The 19,193-nt window shown below is 41.9% G+C and overlaps 1 protein-coding gene across 4 annotated transcripts in view; it reads left to right on the plus strand.

Moving 5' to 3' along the window:
• The window catches only part of PDE4B (phosphodiesterase 4B), a 664,998-nt gene that overhangs the window by 499,636 nt on the left and 146,169 nt on the right, over positions 1 to 19,193 (plus strand). For all 4 annotated transcript variants that reach the window (XM_042249316.1, XM_060410676.1, XM_042249321.2 and 1 more), the window contains one exon: positions 14,434 to 14,628. In XM_042249316.1, the coding sequence (XP_042105250.1) occupies positions 14,434 to 14,628 (195 nt within the window). The remainder of the gene's footprint in view (positions 1 to 14,433; positions 14,629 to 19,193) is intronic.

Raw genomic sequence — 19,193 nt, forward strand, 5'->3', positions numbered from 1 at the left:
CTTTACCATTTCTTATTCTTGAGAAACCTATATGCAGGTCAGGAAGCAACAGTTAGAACTGGACATGGAACAACAGACTGGTTCCAAATAGGAAAAGGAGTACATCAAGGCTGTGTATTGTCATCCTGCTTATTTAATTTCTATGCAGAGTACATCATGAGAAACACTGGGCTGGAAGAAGCACAAGCTGGAATCAAGATTGCCGGGAAAAATATCAATAACCTCAGATATGCAGATGACACCACCCTTATGGCAGAAAGTGAAGAGGAACTAAAAAGCCTCTTGATGAAAGTGAAAGAGGAGAGTGAAAAAGTTGGCTTAAAGGTCAACATTCAGAAAACGAAGATCATGGCATCTGGTCCCATCACTTCATGGGAAATAGAAGGGGAAACAGTGGAAACAGTGTCAGACTTTATTTTTTTGGGCTCCAAAATCACTGCAGATGGTGACTGCAGCCATGAAATTAAAAGACACTTACTCCTTGGAAGGAAAGTTATGACCAACCTAGATAGCATATTCAAAAGCAGAGAGATTACTTTGCCAACAAAGGTCTGTCTAGTCAAGGCTATGGTTTTTCCAGTAGTCATGTATGGATGTGAGAGTTGGACTGTGAAGAAAGCTGAGCATCAAAGAATTGATGCTTTTGAACTGTGGTGTTGGAGAAGACTCTTGAGAGTCGCCTGGACTGCAAGGAGATCCAACCAGTCCATTCTAAAGGAGATCAGTCCTGGGTATTCTTTGGAAGGAATGATGCTGAAGCTGAAACTCCAATACTTTGGCCACCTCATGCGAAGAGTTGACTCATTGGAAAAGACTCTGATACTGGGAGGGATTGGGGGCAGGAGGAGAAGGGGGCAACCGAGGATGAGATGGCTGGATGACCTCACTGACTCGATGGACGTGAGTTTGAGTGAACTCTGAGAGTTGGTGATGGACAGGGAGGCCTGGCGTGCTGCGATTCATGGGGTCAGACACGACTGAGCGACTGAACTGAACTGAACTGATACTTCAAGTCTGCTGATGATGAATTGTTTCAAATTTTATCTGGTAGAAGTCTTTTTGTTATTTTTTATTGTGGATTTTTTATTGTACTTAGATATGAATCTTAAAAGTTTGATTATTTGCTGATATGCAAAATAGAAAATGATGCAGGAGCAAGTAAAGCAGCACAGTCTTTGAATAGGGAGGAAGGGTGGGGTTCAGAACAAAAGACTTGACTTCACATATAACCATGGAGCTTTACTGATGGTAACAAGCGGAGAGACTGAGCAGAGATTTACTGATAGGAGTGAGCTGATTGAATTTGTTAATGGTCCCAATCAAACTGAGTTTAAATCCAAGATCCACCATTCAGTAGCTGAGTGGTCTTCAGCAAAGTATTTAAACCCTTTGAACTTCAGTTTTCACATCCACAGAATCATGTTAATATCTTCCCCACAGAGTGATTATAACAATGAAATGAGTTAATGTCTACCAAACACATAACACGTAGCCGGCCACACACACTGTATCTGTAGGAAAAAAAAAGTGTCACCTTTATAATTTTACCACCGAAGTCAAGGAGAAAAGATCCTGTGACCTCATTTTTCTACCTCTATTTCTCTTATCTTCCTTCTCTCACCCCTCCCTCCTTTCCAAAAGAACATATTTAAAACTCAAATACCAGGCTGTCTGCAGGTGCAATGTTCAAGACTGATAACATTTGGAGGCCAGATGTTAACTGACGTAAACACTATTAAGTGCTCTGTAGACCGGAGGCTGAGGCAATGATTTCCAATTTTATGATTATTTGAGTTAATAGCAAACCATACTGCCACTCCCTCCACCCTCCTGCCTCCACCAAAAAGGAGATATATAGCCTATTTGTTCCCAAAAGAATGTATTTTTTTTGAAATACGAAGTTCTTGAAATATTAAGTAATGGCATTTCACAAGCTTAGGACTGGAAAGGCAGCCTCAGTGCAGACCTCAACACCTACTTGAAGTTCTCTCTAAAAGGTCAAGGACTTGTGAAATTTGATCTTAGAACTAGTTTCATTTTCTGAAATAAGTCCAGAGTAATAATCACAAAAAAATGTTTCAAACCTGTAACAAGTTTTTATGCCAACTGATATTTTCAATTTGAACTTCCTAAGGATTCGTGTGGGCAAATGCCAATGACAGGAAATCAATAAATGAGTCCTTCTCATAATGAAGAAGTATTGTTTTTAAAACAGCAATTAGTTGGATCTGCTTTGAACCAATAAGTTGATTGTTGGTGTTTAATATACTTACACACTCATTTATTTATTCATTAATCCACTGAATAGACATTGATCCACAACTAGCAATATTGCCAGGCACTAGTTAATACATTGGTAAATACAACAAATGATCCTCATGAAGCTTGGAGTTTTATGCAAGAGGAAGACAATTTCAAAACAATGAGCAGACAAATAGATGTAGCAAAAAAAATTGTAGTAGTACTGTGATGCAAAGGGGCCCTATTTAAACAATGGGTTGGGGAAGGAATTTTTAGTAGGTGCCTTAATCCAAGGCGTAAAGAATGAGAAGGTACCCATACAAAGAGTGGAGGAGATAATAAGCAAAGAGCAGCATTTATTCATTCATTCAACAAATATTTGTTCAGCACTTTCTGTAAGCCAGGGACTATTCAAAGCAAAGAAAATATACCAGTGAACAAACACACATGCAAAACTGCTGATGTGGGAAAGGCTTTGACATCTTTCTGGAACAGAAGAGAAGTCCTTGAAGCTGAATCATACTGAGCAGAAGAGGGGAGTGTGGTACCAGCTGAGGTGGCAGTGGCAGGGGCAATACTATGTAGGGATTTGTAATGCAGGTAAGGAGTTTGGATTTTATGCCAAGTGCAATGACATGATTTGCTGTATGTGTTAAGGAATTGCTCTTGCTGGTGTGTGGAGAAAGGTTTGGAGGATGAAGGGAGGGTATAAGCAAGGAGATTCGTAGGGTGGCTATGCTAGTTCAAGTGAGATTTTAATGCCCTGAAACAGTGGTAGCAGCAGAGATAGAGTGTACAGTTTTGAGGTAGGAAGGATAGGACCTGTTGATCAACAGAAAAAGAGGAAAGGGAGTTGAGGAAAGATGTAAAATCATGGATGATTCAGCTGAATAGATGGTGGCTTCATTTACCACAATGAGGAAGACTAGGTAAGTGGATGGAGGAGGTTTAGACTAAAGATTAAAATAAATTCAAATTTTCTGGCCCAAGTTTTAAAGAATGAAATCAATACAATTTGAAAAAGTGAAATTCAGTATCTCATGGGGTTAACATATCCCCCATTACTGGGGTATATACCAACATACCAAGTGACCATTTACCTACAATATTTTAGCTATAGATTTCAAGCAGAATTCTGTAACTGGTTTCCAGATGGTATGTGAGAATTTATACAAGAAAGCAACAGTTTCTTGAGGCCATCACTGGTTGAGTAAAAAAATGGTTTTCCTAAATCAATCTCATTTCTCTCAAAGGTGATTTCACTTGCCTTTGAGCTACTGGAAGCTGGCACTGTATTTCTTAATAAATGCTTTATTTCATTAATTATTGGGTTTATAATTGGCAGGGCTACCAAACTTATAAATGAGAGTATTTATATCTTGTTAAGACACCATTTGAATATCTTTTACAGTAACCTTTTAGGAAGAGTAGTGAATGTAGACTGAGAAATATTGAGCTGGTAAGATAAATTGTACATCCCAAGTGCAACTAGGTCAGTAGCAACACAAAAACGTAAGTTCTCAACCTTATGGTAAGTCTCCACCCTCCCACACCACTGCTTTATAAAGTTGACATACAAAACACATTCCCACACAGGAGAATGAGAATTCTTCTCATCTGGAAGACCCCTACCTTTCCTGAGAATCACTGCCTTTACTGTTATTCTGTCTTGGAAAGTATTAGTGGATAAAAGTTTGAGAGTGAGTTTGCCAAATTTTAGCCCTAATTAGGAAACATAGAGAAACATATACTTTATAACATTTTTATTTCTGAAAATTATTTTTTACCTGGAAATAGACAGGCAGATCACTTTGTAAGCATGTTAGAAATAATGTTCTTATAATTATGAGGTAGGTCTGTTTATATTTGGTCCTAGTTTTCTTGTGCATCAAATCATATAGAAATAGCACAGTGTGAAGTTAGTAAAGGATCATTAAAATATGCTCCTACACATTTGAAACAAATAGTTTTAAATGACCCTCATTTTATAATCCCATTAGAAAAAGTAGGCATTGGTATTACTTTTTTAATTGATGCATTTCTATAGTGAAATGTTAACAACCTGAGAAAGGATCTCAAGCAACAAATAAATGAACTTGCAACATAGACTCCTCAGCCAAAGGAACATCCAGAGGAATATTCATGTCATTTCCGTCCCTAACACCATCAGCATCAAGGAATGAGGATGATCATTGACAAGCAGGATCATTTGCCTTTTTCTTAGGCTTCCCCGGTGGTTAAGACGGTAAAGAGTCCACCTGCAATGCAGGAGACCCAGGTTTGATCCCTGGGTTAGGAAGATCCCCTGGAGAAGGAGATGACAACCCACTCCAGTATTCTTGCCTGGAGAATTCCATGGACAGTGGAGCCTGGAGGGCTACAGTCCACGGGTTCACAAAGAATCAGACATGACTGAATGACTAACACACTGGGCTCGGTGCCTTATGGAAAGTATTACAGCCTTCTTTGCAGGTGGTATTTGGTAACAAACTCATCCTTCTTTTCAGGGTGATCACAGCAGAGGGCAGGAGATGACTCTACATCCTCACACCATTTACACTTGCTTTTGTTGGAGAAGTACATCTGTGCAGTCTGTGGAGGGCATCAAAGAGGAGTCAGAATAAGATACTTGATTTCAAACCATTCATTCCTTCATTTTGTTTATCCATTAGACATTTGCTACGTACTTCTGATAGGCATGACCCTTAGCAATGGATAAATAATATGAAAAAGAAGTTCTGTGTCTCTGAGTTTCACAGCCCTTTGTGGGCAGATGAGATTGCTAAAAATTCTGCTGGACAAGTGCTAGTGTAGAGATACATCAATAGATAGATAACAATGCAGAGATGGCTGTATGAAACAATGGAACAACTAACTGAACTCAGGGAAAAGGAAAATTATATCACTAGCTTACTAAATGGCACCATATTTAACCCCAAATATCATTTGATCCAATTTTTTAAGTTTAAAAGGGTGTGTAAATGGAGATTGGGAAAAAAACCAATAACACAGTTTGTTACTACCTCCGTCTGGTTTCAACTCAAAGGACACCATCTGAGGAAGGTGGATGGTGTGCCTGGTATAGACAGTCTATGCAGCTGTCTAGAGTGGGCCTGCTGACACCCGAACCAGAAACATTCTTCTCTATACCTATGTCTGCCATACTATTATGCTTTATCTTCTCCATAGCTTTTATCACTCTCTGAAATTATCACATTTGATTTATTTATTGTCCATCCCTCCCCACAAGGACCTTGTCTGTCTTACACATTGTTGAATTCTAAGGTCTCAAATAACTCCTTGTTTCATAAATATTTGTTAAATGAATGAATTATCACAACAATATAAAACCACACTAAATCACTCTTGAGAACCAATATTTCTTTTGTTTTGGAAATCTCTGCAAGATATGTTTAGGTGGCACTAGTGGTGAAGAACCCACCTGCCAATGTAGGAGACATGAGAGACACAGGTTCAATCCCTGGGTTGGGGAGATCCCCTGGGGAGGGCATGGCAACCCATTCCAGTATTCTTGCCTGGAGAATCCCATGGACAGAGGAGCCTGGCAGGCTACAGTACATAGGGTTGCAAAGAGTCAGACACAACTGAAGCAACTTAGCACGCAAGCATACACATAAGATATTTGATCTCAGACACACCTTAGAGATCTTCTGTGGATTCATGTCTTCATTCATTTCAGTGGGGAAAGACTAAGGCTTGGGTGTAGGGGTGCATGCAGAGAGTCCCTGTTTCATGTCAAGTTATTTTTCCCCAGAGCAGGAACTGGAAGCCAGGGCTCCAGAATCCCAGGGCTCTTTGGCACTACTCTGCTCCCTCAGTCTAAACCTCTCTGTGGGGAAAGTAAATTTGGAGTATTGCAGTGGATGTAATTTTCAAAGGTCCTAGGAGAAAAGGAAAGCCATGCTAAGCTGCTTTTGCAATTCTGATGAGCTGAACATAATAGTTCTCTTTCCTACTCTATGGGAGGGAAGTCAAGACTTCGGAACTGGATTTTTAGGGCAAGACTGGGATTTTCTGCTGTAACTATAGCCAGAGATCTGCCTGCTTTCAGCAGAGACATGGGCTCTGCCTCGTGCTGGCTGTGATTTTGCACAGTTAAGTCCTTCATTTGAAATTAGGACTCACTGCAGCATGCAAATTAATTCTATAAAGGTGGGTCACTGTCGCTATGGGCAAAATGCATGCCCCTGTGCAGCTTCCCCATCCATAGGGAACAGATAGCACATTGAGGTGATAGCTAATCTAAGTATGTAAGGGAATGGCATATTTTATCAAAGTGAAAAGCAAGCATTAGAAGGTGTTAGCTTCTGAGTATAACTGAGGGAAATATTTTCCAACAGAACTTTAAAGAAACACTGCATTTTTCAAGAATATACCACTACCCCCAAACACACACATACAAACATACACAATAGCCAAATATATACCTTATGATACACAAAAAAGTTCTCCAAAGCTGTAACTCTTGGCATGGAGTTCCTGGCACACTCCAGGGAGGTTGGGGAAAGTGGATTCTCACGATTCCATCTGGGGACTCCTCTGAGGTTTTACCTGCTGGAGGTTTTAATCCAAATAGAAATGGCTTTTTGTCAGATAAGAGATAAAAACTGGTGAGATGTATTCATTCAATAAATGTTTGTAGGATGCCTTCTAGCATGAAACTCAGTAAGCCTTAGGAATACAAAATGAATAAGGCTTAGTCCCTGCTTCAAGGTCACAGTCTAGTGGAGTGAGAAAGATAAGTAAACAGAGAAATCCAATCCAGCGTGGTAGGTTCTGGGATCAGAAAGGGTCTGTGGGGACACGGAACAGAGGGCCTTGATACAGTTGACAGGATGTAATTAAAAGAGGCCACGTCTGGGGATTTTTCAAATGAAGTTTCACATTTTGGAGCCTTCTGTTTTCTCCTTTTGGAAATGAGGGGAGGAAAATCAGCCCAGAGTAGTGAAAATTCGATGACATATTACCTAGAGAAGGGATGAGTTGTCAAAGAAAAGTCTGCTCTGATTCAGAAATGAATGATTCCTAGGATGTTGCTTCAAGACTCTTTGTTACAGAAATTGGGGTATGCACAGGTAATTAGGGATCTAGAAACAACCACCCTGGGGACAATTGCAGGCAATTCTGCAACCACCTGGCTTAACTTGAAAGTACAGCTTCTCTTGGTGTAATAAAAGGTTTCCTGTACACCTTGCGCTTCTGTTCTTTATCCCCGACTTTTCCTCCCAGGCTTATGAATAAGGCTTCAGTCCTATTTCTCCCTTGGAGACTGGCAAGCAGCCCCACCTTCTCCAGTTGGAGGCTGGGGAAGCTGTAGCTGTCTTCTGCCACCTGCTGGCTCCTTGTTAGCACCAGTACAGGGCTGGCTTTGCGTGGACTCCCAGGGAATGGAATCCATTAGGGGAGAAAGAGGGGCAGAGAAGGTTCCTGCTTTTATTAAAAAGAAAGAGATGAGAAGATGGCAGACAGAAGCTGGTATAGGAAGGCTTTTCTCATCATGGGGGTTTGTCATAAAGCTATCACCGTCTCGAACATCTAAGCCAGTGATTTTTCTGTATAAACTTGTTTTGTTCAGGGAGAACAATGCTTTTTATTTATTTATTTTTACTTTTAGGTCATTGTCTCACAAAACTTATCAAAAAAGTTAATGCCGCACCTGCATAAACTCATTTGAAGGAAACAGCAGAAACACCTGCCAGTGGGAATTGAGATTGAGGGTAGGGAGGCAGGAAGAGGGAAGGTACATGAGAAACATTTCATAGTGAATTGCAGTATTCTTTCGTTGGTTCAGCCAGCATTTTTAAAGACCTGCTATTTATAAGGCTCTAATCCAGATCCCTTGGCCCAGTTCAGTCGCTCAGTCGTGTCCGGCTCTTTGCGACCCCCTGGACTGCAGCACATCAGGTTTCCCTGTCCATCAGCAACTCCCGGAGCTTGCTCAAACTCATGTACATCCGGTCAGTAATGCCATCCAACCATCTCATCCTCTGTCTTCCCCTTCTCCTCCTGCCTTCAGTCTTTCCCAGCATCAGGGTCTTTTCCAGTGAGTCAGTTCTTCTCATCAGGTGACCAAAATATTGGAGCTTCAGCTTCAACATCAGTCCTTCCAATGAATATTCAGGACTCATTTCCTTTAAGATTGACTGGTTGGATCTCCTTGCAGTCCAAGGGACTCTCAAGAGTCTTCACCAACACCATGGTTCAAAAGCATCAATTCTACAGCACTCAGCTTTCTTTATGGTCCAACTCTCACATCCATACATGACCACTGGAAAAACCATAGCTTTGACTAGACAGACCTTTGTCAGCAAAGTAATGTCTCTGCTTTTTAATATGCTATCTAGGTTGGTCATAGCTTTTCTTCCAAGGAGTAAGCGTCTTTTAATTTCATGGCTGCAGTCACCATCTGCAGCGATTTTGGAGCTCCCCCAAAATAAAGTCTGCCACTATTTCCATTGTTTCCCCATCTATTTGCCATGAAGTGATGGGACTGGATGCCATGATCTTAGTTTTCTGAATGTTGTTTTCAGCCAGCTTTTTCACTCTCTTTCACTTTCATCAAGAGGCTCTTTAGTTCCTCTTTGATTTCTGCCATAAGGGTGGTGTCATCTGCATGTCTGAGGTTATTGATGTTTCTCCCAGCAATCTTGATTCCAGCTTGTGCTTCATCCAGCCCAGCATTTCACATGATGTACTCTGCATATAAGTTAAATAAACAGGGTGACAACATGCAGCCTTGACATATTCCTTTCTCAATTTGGAACCAGTCTGTTTTTCCATGTCCAGTTCTAGCTGTTGCTTCTTGACCTGCAAACAGATTTCTCAGGAGGCAGGTCAGGTGGTCTGGTATTCCCATCTCTGTCAGAATTTTCCAGGTTGTTGTGATCCATACAGTCAAATGCTTTGACATAGTCAATAAAGCAGAAGTAGACATTTTTCTGGAACTCTCTTGCTTTTTCTATGACCCAGCAGATGTTGGCAATTTGATTTCTGGTTCCTCTGCCTTTTCTAAATCCAGCTTGAAGATCTGGAAGTTCTTGGTTCCTGTACTGTTGAAGCCTCACTTGGAGAATTTTGAGCATTACTTTGCTAGCATGTGAGATGAGTGCAAAAGAATCCGCCTGTCAATACAGGAAACATGGGTTCAGTTCCTGGGTCAGGAAGATTCCCTGGAGGAGGAAATGGCAACCCACTCCAGTATTCTTGCCTAGAAAATCACATGGACAGAGAAGCCTGATGAAATATGTTCATGGGGTCACTAAGTGTTGGACAGGTCTTAGCGAGTAAACAAAAACAACAAATCCAGATGCCCGGGATACAAAAGTGAGTAATATTGGGTTCCTTCTTTTTCGGGGGTTAAGAATCTATTGGGGAGCAGCTAGATAAGAGGATGGTTAAGTAAAGGGAGAATTAGATAGAGACCACAAGTATTGTGATCATGTATTGCTATAAAGGCATCTTCTGCTCCTGCTGCTGCTAAGTCGCTTCAGTCGTGTCCAACTCTGTGCGACCCCATAGACAGCAGCCCACCAGACTCCCCCATCCCTGGGATTCTCCAGGCAAGAACACTGGAGTGGGTTGCCATTTCCTTCTCCAATGCATGAAAGTGAAAAGTGAAAGTGAAGCCACTCAGTCGTGTCTAACTCTTAGCGACCCCACAGACTGCAGCCCACCAGGCTCCTCCATCCATGGGATTTTCCAGGCAAGAGTACTGGAGTGGGGTGCCATTGCCTTCTAGTGGAGCACAAAGAAGGAGCATGTATCTAGATCGAACTGGTAGCTGCAATGTTAGAAAATAATTACTGGAGGAGGTGTATGAGCTGAATTTGAAGTAGTGACTTATTGGAAACAGTGGGGAGAAGGGCATTCCAGTTAAGGGGAGCACCAGCTCCCACACACAGCATCACCCACTACCACCACTGCTTTGGGAAGCTGAGACCTCTAGAATCAAAGCAGGAAAAAGTTGTTAAAATATGAGGTCTTAGATAACAAGTGATTGATTCAGGCCCGAGTGATCTGCCAAAGCATGCAGAATCACAAGGGACGGCAGCATACAGAATCCTGGACGTCAGAGGGCAGGACTGGTGGTGGGGAGCTTGTTTCCGATCCTTGAGAAAAGGCTGCTTTTCATACTGTTTCGGTCCATATGCTCGATATGGGCTGCTGCTGCTGCTGCTAAGTAGCTTCAGTCATGTCCGATTCTCTGCGACCCCATAGACGGTAGCCCACCAGGCTTCCCCGTCCCTGGGATTCTCCAGGCAAGAGCACTGGAGTGGGTTGCCATTTCCTTCTCCAATGCATGAAAGTGAAAAGTGAAAGTGAAGTCGCTCAGTCGTGTCCAACTCTTAGTGACCCCATGGACTGCAGCCTACCAGGCTCCTCCATCCATGTGATTTTCCAGGCAAGAGTACTGAAGTGGGGTGCCATTGCCTGCTCCATGGGTATGGGCAGGTACCATCAAGTATCCAGAAGCCTGTGCATGACATCCTCTCAATCTATCCGAAACTTCTCAGTGAACTCACCCAAATATTGAAGTACTTGTAAGCTCAGAGATATCAATGATCGTGTTATTTAAAATTGTAAATTAATGGCCTACAATAGGGAAAATGCTTCAAGAGGTTTGGAACAACTTCTGGGTGAACCGTTAAGTTCCATAGACATGGAAAATGATGATTCTGGAAATGGTGCAGTATGTGAAGAAAAAAAAAAAACTTGTGAAAAAAATCATGATTTAAGCCTGCAGGAAAAATATTAATACTCAGAAAAAAAAAGTTCAACTGCTAATGTTTTTTCTCCGTTGTTTACATTTTATATCACGTCCTTAGTTACTTTTATGATAATATTTTTTAATATAATGTAGCCCAAAGGTGAAATATAGCTTCCCTGGTGGCACCAGTGGTAAAGAACCTGCCTGCCAATGCAAGAGATGTCAGAGATGCAGGTTCGATCCCTGCGTCAGGTAGTTCCCCTCGAGGAGGGCCTGGCAACCCACTCCAGTATTCTTGCCTGGAGAATCCCATGGACAGAGGAATCTGGTGGGCTACAGTCCATGGAATCACAAAGAGTTGGACATTACTGAAGTGACAGCATGCACGCAAAGGTGAAATATGGGTGCTGATTAAGGAAGAAGCAAAGAACCCTAAATAAATAATCACCCTTTTGTACGTTTGTTTCCGATATTTCAGATTCCGCTTTCCCCCTAATTGTATTTCAGTTTGTGTGGTATATTTGTTTTGCTTGTTAAGTCTGTCCTGCGTCTTGCCCTTGCCCACACCCCTCTTCCCACCCTGGCTCTGTGGGATGCATTGTGATGTCTGCCTGCTAATTTTGCTGTGACTGGGGCTGGTGTCTGGTTGGTGATTCATGTTTGTTCCTAAGTTGTACATCTGTGTTGGTTGCTTTGAAACATGCCCCAGGGAATATGAAAGGCCCTTTGTCTCCCTGAAACTGCTTCTTTGCCCCCAGGGAATTCTTCTTTGGCTTCTGAATTCTGGCAAGCTCTTCTATGAATTTAGGCAGGGTAAAAAAGAAAAAAGGAAACAAAGGGAAGCAACAGGGAGAGAGTTTTAGGGTCTGGGTCTAGTCCCTGCTTACCTGGCAGGACCAAACCTCCTGGATACAAAAATTGGGGGGCACATGCTTTGTGACATCTACTTAAAAGGTAATACTTGTGGAGTTGTTTTCTTCCCACTAGGAGTTCCTGCCTGCAGCAGGAAAGAGGGCAGATTGAGCCCTGATGGAAACCCTCAATGGAAAAAGTTCTGAGAGTTTGGTAGGCATACCCACTTGGCAACTCTTCTAAGAGTTTAGCACAGATATACACAGAAGTGACATTCATAATATTTAATGACTGGTACCACATGGACACTGACCAACTAAATGGACACAGGCCACCGTGCTGAAGCTGGAGGCCCCCTGCTGTTCCAGACATCAACCCTTTAGTTACTGGATAACCAGGAGGTCCAGCAGCTCCTGGAGGGTCTGGGGGCAAGGGCTGGCTGCCAGCCGTTACCAAAGTATTTCAGTGTTTTAATACCAATTAAGGATATATAGACAGAGACCAAATGAATTACCGCATGGTTACTCATAGAAGTTCAAAGCTTATGCCCACTCTTAAGCTTTATGTAGTCCCATCTTTACCTATTAAGAGCCTGCCGTCTTTGTCTTAAAGAAGAGTTCAGAGCCGACGTCAAGACCTAGTCGTACTACAGGCTCCAGGTGGCACGAAGAAGTCCTTATCCACAAAGGAGCTCTTTATTTTGCTCAACGACTAGTATAGATCTCACCCAAGGGAAATTTGTAAGTCAGCTGACATTATATTTTCACTTGCTGCAATATATTTGCCTTACAACATAGGTTTACCTCCGGGCAGGCTGGCAAACAGGCTGAAATGTGTGAGTGATTGCCCACCTGCCTGCTTGCCTGCAGAGTCTGAAAGACTGTCCCATCCCAGACCATGAGCCTGCTGTGAAAATCCATCTGCAGTACCATGAAAGCCCAAATACATATATTGGATTGTTATGGCTCTTCCTTGTCCTTTTCATGGGAGATTCTCACTTGCTGCTTCTTATCAGACACCTAGAGTCTGCGGGTTGGCTAACATCAGCAGCTTCTCGGAATGGTCTCTGGGGAAGCATTGTAACCCCGGATTCTCTCATTTCTTCTTTCCCTGTTTCAGTGAAACCTAAGCTTCAGCATAATTTGCTGCCTCCCCTGCCTTCACTCCAGATAACGGCCAGGGTTGCTCATAATCCGACTGACTCTCTACATACCAAACACAACTTTTGTCTGAATGTAGAGACTGAAAGGAAATTTCACTCTACCCAGAAAGCCATTCAGGAGCTCTGTGATTACAGAAGTCTGAGGTTGTAGAAGACTGAGTTGGAAAACTTGGATTTTCCAATTCTCCTTGCACATTTACTAACCTGCGCCTTCGTGCAGGCACTTAAAATCTCTCAAAGCCTCATCTTCCTCAAATGTAGAGTGGAATCATACTGTGGAGTTCACAGGGTCATAATAAGAGTTGTAAATGAAATAATAAATGAGAAAGCTATCTGTAAACTAAAAGCATCCACCACAAGAACATAGGCTGTAAGAACTAGTGAAGAAAAAGAATCACAAATGGAGAAATAAATCAAGGCAGCTGGATGACCACAGTAGTGGTCCAGCCTGGAAAAGAGAGCATCCTGTAACTTCTCCAACGCCTTTCTGCAGAGCGTTAGCTGGAGGGCAGTGAGTGGTCTAGAGAAATGCTAGGCAAGAGGGTTACTGCCAGTCTGAAGTTGTGCATGCAGGGAAAATATAGACAGGATGGTGGAAAGCATGGGAAAGACAAAGTACCCAAGGTAATACCAGGACTGGGAGAGACAAAATAGACAGAATGTCTACCGCTTCCTCCTGTGTGGTCATTGCTCAGAAATGGTTCAAATAAATCTGGACTTGAGGGTACCATTCCAGAGTGAAGGAGACTGACCAGAAATCTCAAAGATACTCCTCCTCTTGAGTCAATAGCTGCATCCTCTCTCCTCCAGAAAGAAAGCTCTGCTGCCCTGAAGGCCTATTTGGCATTATTAGATTAATTAAGTCTTTTTCTGTGCTTAAACTTGAGTATGAATGGTAAGTCGCAGACTGGGCCTCCCGTTTAATCAGCCAGTGGATATTTTCAGGATAGCACTTTGTTCCTAAAAACATTCAGAAATATGCACATTGTATCTTTAATGAGACTGTGATATTTATTTATGGCAGAAAGAAGTCTCCCAGCTAAGAAGACTCATTCGAGTGATAGCTGAGTGTCTGGCACTTAGAGCTGTGTTAGATGCTGTATCTGGAGTCGCTTATTATCACCAGTTCATTTTCTGAATTTGTTAAAGTTACTCATGCCTCTAAAAGGCCGTGGGACTTTGCGCTGGGGATCAAATCCTGGCTCCACTCTTTGCTAATGACTAAACTTCTGTGGACTGTTCCCTTTATATAAAATAGAGGATTAGATGACTTTTTATATAGAAGAGAATGAGAATGACTGCAGCTCAGAGCTGTTTGGAGATGTAAAACTTTCCGTGACCTGTGAAATGCTTTGTAACATGCCCGGCACGCGTGGTTCTCCGTGTCTGTATGTCAGGGGCCCTTCTTCCTGGCTCTCATGTGACTAGGTTTTTTTTCTTTCTCTTTAAGCTTTGATGTGGAAAATGGCCCTTCCCCAGGTCGGAGCCCACTGGACCCACAGGCCAGCTCTTCTTCTGGGCTGGTTCTTCATGCCACCTTCCCCGGGCACAGCCAGCGCAGAGAGTCCTTTCTGTACAGATCAGACAGCGACTATGACTTGTCACCAAAGGCGATGTCGAGAAACTCTTCACTTCCAAGTGAGCAGTAAGTACGAGCTGTCTGGCTCCCTGTCTCACACTTACTTCACCTTTAACACATCAGAGGAGCAACACTGTTCCCCTTTAACACAAGGGAAGAGGGAGAAAAAAAGTGAACAGGAGCAGAGAAGACAACGATAACCACCCTGAGGGCATATATGCTCTCTTGAGTGAGAAATGTATAGCTAGGATCCACAAGAGTGTTTGTTTACCTTAGGCACAGTGTTTGCTTTCCTTCTGTTATTGATACTTTTTTAAGCTTTTGATTTTATATTGGAGTAAAGCCAATCAACAATGTTGTGATAGTTTCAGGTGGACAGCAAAGGGACTAAGTCATATGTATACAGGTATCCATTCTCCCCGGAACCTCCCTCCCATCTAGGCTGCCACATAACATTGAGCAGAGTTTCCTGTGCTAAACAGTAGGACCATGTTAGTTATCCATTTTAAATATAGCACCTTGTACCCAAACTCCCTAAGTATCTCTTTCCCCTATTCTCCCCTCCCTGCTGAAGTTCATTCTCTAATACTTTAAAAAGAAAAAAAAAATTCAGCTTCATTTCCTGAACTGCTGAATCGTTTATGGCATGAGAACCTTAACACTTTTTTGCAAACCACAATCTAACTTTGCAAGGCATGCGCAGCTTACATCAGGCTACAGCAGAGAAGGAAAGGTGGTTGGTGACATGCAGCCTCTCTGAGTGGCCTTTTCTGGGTTACGTTTAGTAAACTGTCATCTAGTCACACGTCTGTGTCCCTTCTCTGGAACCTTGACACAATGCCCACTTATTGCCTGGCTCCTGGGTGAGACAGGACACACTTCCACCACCCTGTTAAGCGTGGCTGATGTTTCTGTTTTGCTGCTATTAACTGGAGATCTCTAATTTTTATATAAAGAACAGCGACAGGGTTGTGTTACTTATTTATTAAGCTTCTGAAACCAAATAAAATTGGACGATGGAATGCGAGCCTTAAAAGGTTTCTGGGCACACATACAATTGTTTTTAATATCATATGTTATAAAAATATCAGTAGCTCCCTTAAGTCTCCAGACTGGAAAATTCCACTGGGCTCTCCTCAGTTGTTGGAAAGGAAGCTAAAAAGGGTCACCCTTTTGTGAAAGGGGTACAGGGCATTTTAAACCTACCAATAAGATAATATGCCCCAGGGCACTTCTGCCAGCTAATTTTAATAGAAGCATGTGCTCAGTCGCTCAGTCGTATCTGACTCTGAGATCATATAGACTGTAGCCTACCAGTCTCCTCTATTCGTAGAATTCTCCAAGCAAGAATACAGGAGTGAGTTGCCATTTCCTCCTCCAGGGGATTTTCCTGACCCAGGAATAGAACCCAAGTCTCCCGCATCTTTCGCATTGACAGGCGGATTCTTTACCATTGAGCCACCTAGAAAGCCCTTAACAGAAGCACTCCTGCACTAAAACATCTCAATCATTGGTGGACCAAAACTCATTCGGCTAATATTTACTGACGCTCAGGGCTTCCCTTGTGGCTAAGCTGCTGAAGAATCTGCCTGCAATGAGGGAGACCTGGGTTCGATCCCTGGGTTGGGACGATCCCCTGGAGAAGGGAAAGGCTACCAACTCCAGTGTTCTGGACTGGAGTATTGCATGGAATGTGCAGTCCGTGGGGTCGCAGAGAGTCAGACACAACTGAGCAACTTTTACTTTCACTTTCTCTACTCAACCTCACCTATGTTCCAGGCAGTGTGCCAGGCTCTGGGAGTAAAAGATGAACAGAATAGTGGAAAAGTCACAGAGAAGTTAAAAAATAAATGCTATTTCTCAAAATGTTGCATGTTCTCAGGAAGGTTACAGTTACATAAGAAAGAGGAACTCTGGTGCTATGTGGAAGGAAGCATTCAGTGAGTGCATACCATGGAGCCCTGTTTATTTACATATGTTATCCTTTTTAATCTTTGCAAGAGTCCTGTCAGGTGGCTGGACTGTTTATGTCTTCTCTATAGAGGATGAAACAGAGATTCTGAGAAGTTGCGAAACCTACCCCTCCCATATGACTCTGTACCATGCCATTATCCCTTGATGTAGATAAGACAGACAGTTTTGTACAGGCAAAACTTTTGCACTCTGCCTATGCTCTTCGAACTGCAAAGCAGAATCTCTACTAAGAGGTAGAAAACGAGAATGCAGGGTAGAGGTAACCTCTTTGCTGTAGATCACGTAGCGCTAAGGAAGTTTCTGACCAAGGCTCAGATGGGGACTTTGATAGTGAACATGCCTGGAATTCTCTCTTCCACCAAAATAAACGCCTTTCACCTTTCTCCTCCCTGGGCAGAAGATGTGGCAAGATGGAGGTAATTAGAGCTTCATTCACAGTGTTTCATGGGAGAAAGACTAACTTTGGACAGCAGCTAGTGGCTCCCCCAGACTCATGACAAACAGCTTGATGTGTCTCCGGGTCATTCAGAGGCTTCTCAGCAGATTCTAACCAAATTTCAAATTAAACTTCACCAATTCCTTACTTACAATCAAAAGGTGATAGTAATTTTGGCCTTGAAGAGATCTTAAAGATCACAGTTCATCATGTTTGGGAACACATGTACACCTGTGGTGGATTCATGTCAATGTATGGCAAAACCAGTACAGTATTGTAAAGTAAAATAAGGTTAAAAAAAAAAAAAAAAAAAAAAGATCACAGTTCAACTCAGTCTATAGCTGTAGAAACAGACACCTAGTTCTGAATGACTCTGCATCTAGGGTCCCTAATATTAATGGTTAGCCTCTTTTCAGTTTTATCAACCAGCAAAAATTTCCCCTAGCTTTGGAACCTATATAGTGTTGCCAACTTTAAGATTTAGACAGGTAAGAATTATATATGCAAGATAACTAGTATCATTCTCACTTAAAAAAAAAAAACTTCAAAACAAACATAGGGCACATTTTCAAAATAAAGAATAGTCCTTCCCAAGAAAACATATTTGACAACATGATCTCATCCTGTCAAAGATACTGATAACAAGATATATTAACATTTTTGAGTGAATAAAAATAGCACACAATGTTGTTTTGCAAATATTTCAACATGACAGTAAAACTTTCATATATATTTGTCAGTTTAGGAATTTATATTTCTCAACACAGCAAGAAGTAGGACTTGAATATCCAGATTCTTCTGGAATTTCATTTTATCAGGACTACGTTGGAAAATCCAGTTTTAGACAGGTGTGTGCTAAGTCTCTTCAGTCATGTCCAACTCTTTGTGACCCCATGGACCATAGCCCACCAGGCTCCTCTGTCCATGGAATTCTCCAGGCAAGAATACTGGAGTGGATTGCCATTTCCTCCCCCAGGGAGTTTTCCCAATCCAGGGATCAAACCTGGGTCTCCTGTATTGTAGGCAGATTTACATGGGTATCTTGAGCTAAACTGAAGTCATTCTCTCAAAGCTATTTGACCCAACTATTACTCTTCAGGTTGACTTGACATAAATAGAGGAACCACAGTCCCTGAACCTCTTGCTGCTTCTCCTGCCTCCTATTCACAAAGTCAAGAGAAAGAAGGACAATAATAGAGCTGGAATCTTCACGTGAAGGCTGTGGGGTGAGGGCTGCAGCGTGTTCCTCACTCAGGAGTCCTCATATCCAGCACGGAACAGTCATGAATTTACATAAGAGGTAGAACATCCTGCACAATTCCTCGGCATTAAATCTTAACAGCAGAGATAATGCTGTCTTTTTACAGCTTTTTGTCTGAACTCTTTCAGGAGGAAAAATATAGGCAGGGAGAATGAATGAACAGATGACTAAGTAAAAATGTGAATGGAAAACTAAAAGTGGCTTTAACATACAGCAACAAAAGAGAGACTGAAGTAAGGGTTTCTAGTAAAGAAAACTAGATGACCATTGGAGCCCAAAAGGAAATTCCCCGTGCTAGATGTGGCAATAATTTATTGGTCTCTGTTCAGTTCCTGTGTTGTAGTCATCTTTAATGGAGTGTGTCTATATACCAAGGTACAGATTTCCCTAAGGGAGCATAAAGTAGGGAGGCTAGTTTATATTGTCCAAAACTTTGGAGGAACCAACCTGGGCAGGACCAGCTTTTGATTATCCACCAGTAAAGCCGCAGGGAAGGAAGATCCCTGTTTCCTTTATTTAGTCATCCTATGTGCAGTCTTATACAGACAAGTTTTTAAAGCTACTGTTGATGTGAAAAGTGATCTCTAGAGAGAGCAGTCACGGGAAATGAGATCTGAAAACCAAGAGGAGAAGTAGAAATAACAGCCCACTTAAATTTAAGACCTGTTTATTGATGGGCTATCAAAAAAATACAATGTGGTATCTAAGACTTGAGTTACAGCCATTATACCTACTGGCACCATAACTTTAAGAAACTGAATGTTTTTCATAGTGTCTAAATTGTCTATAAATAAAAGCACACATTTATTAAGCATTTCCTATATACTCTTTAAAGTATTTACATATTTTAACTCATTTATTCCCCTTAATGCGTGAATACTATAATTCAGTATTGTAGGACTATCATTGTTTTGGTACTATAATTTTCTTGGTGGTACTGTAACTGTCTTGGTACTATAA

Source organism: Ovis aries, chromosome 1 (genome assembly GCF_016772045.2).
Source record: "Ovis aries strain OAR_USU_Benz2616 breed Rambouillet chromosome 1, ARS-UI_Ramb_v3.0, whole genome shotgun sequence".
Lineage (NCBI taxonomy): Eukaryota > Metazoa > Chordata > Mammalia > Artiodactyla > Bovidae > Ovis > Ovis aries.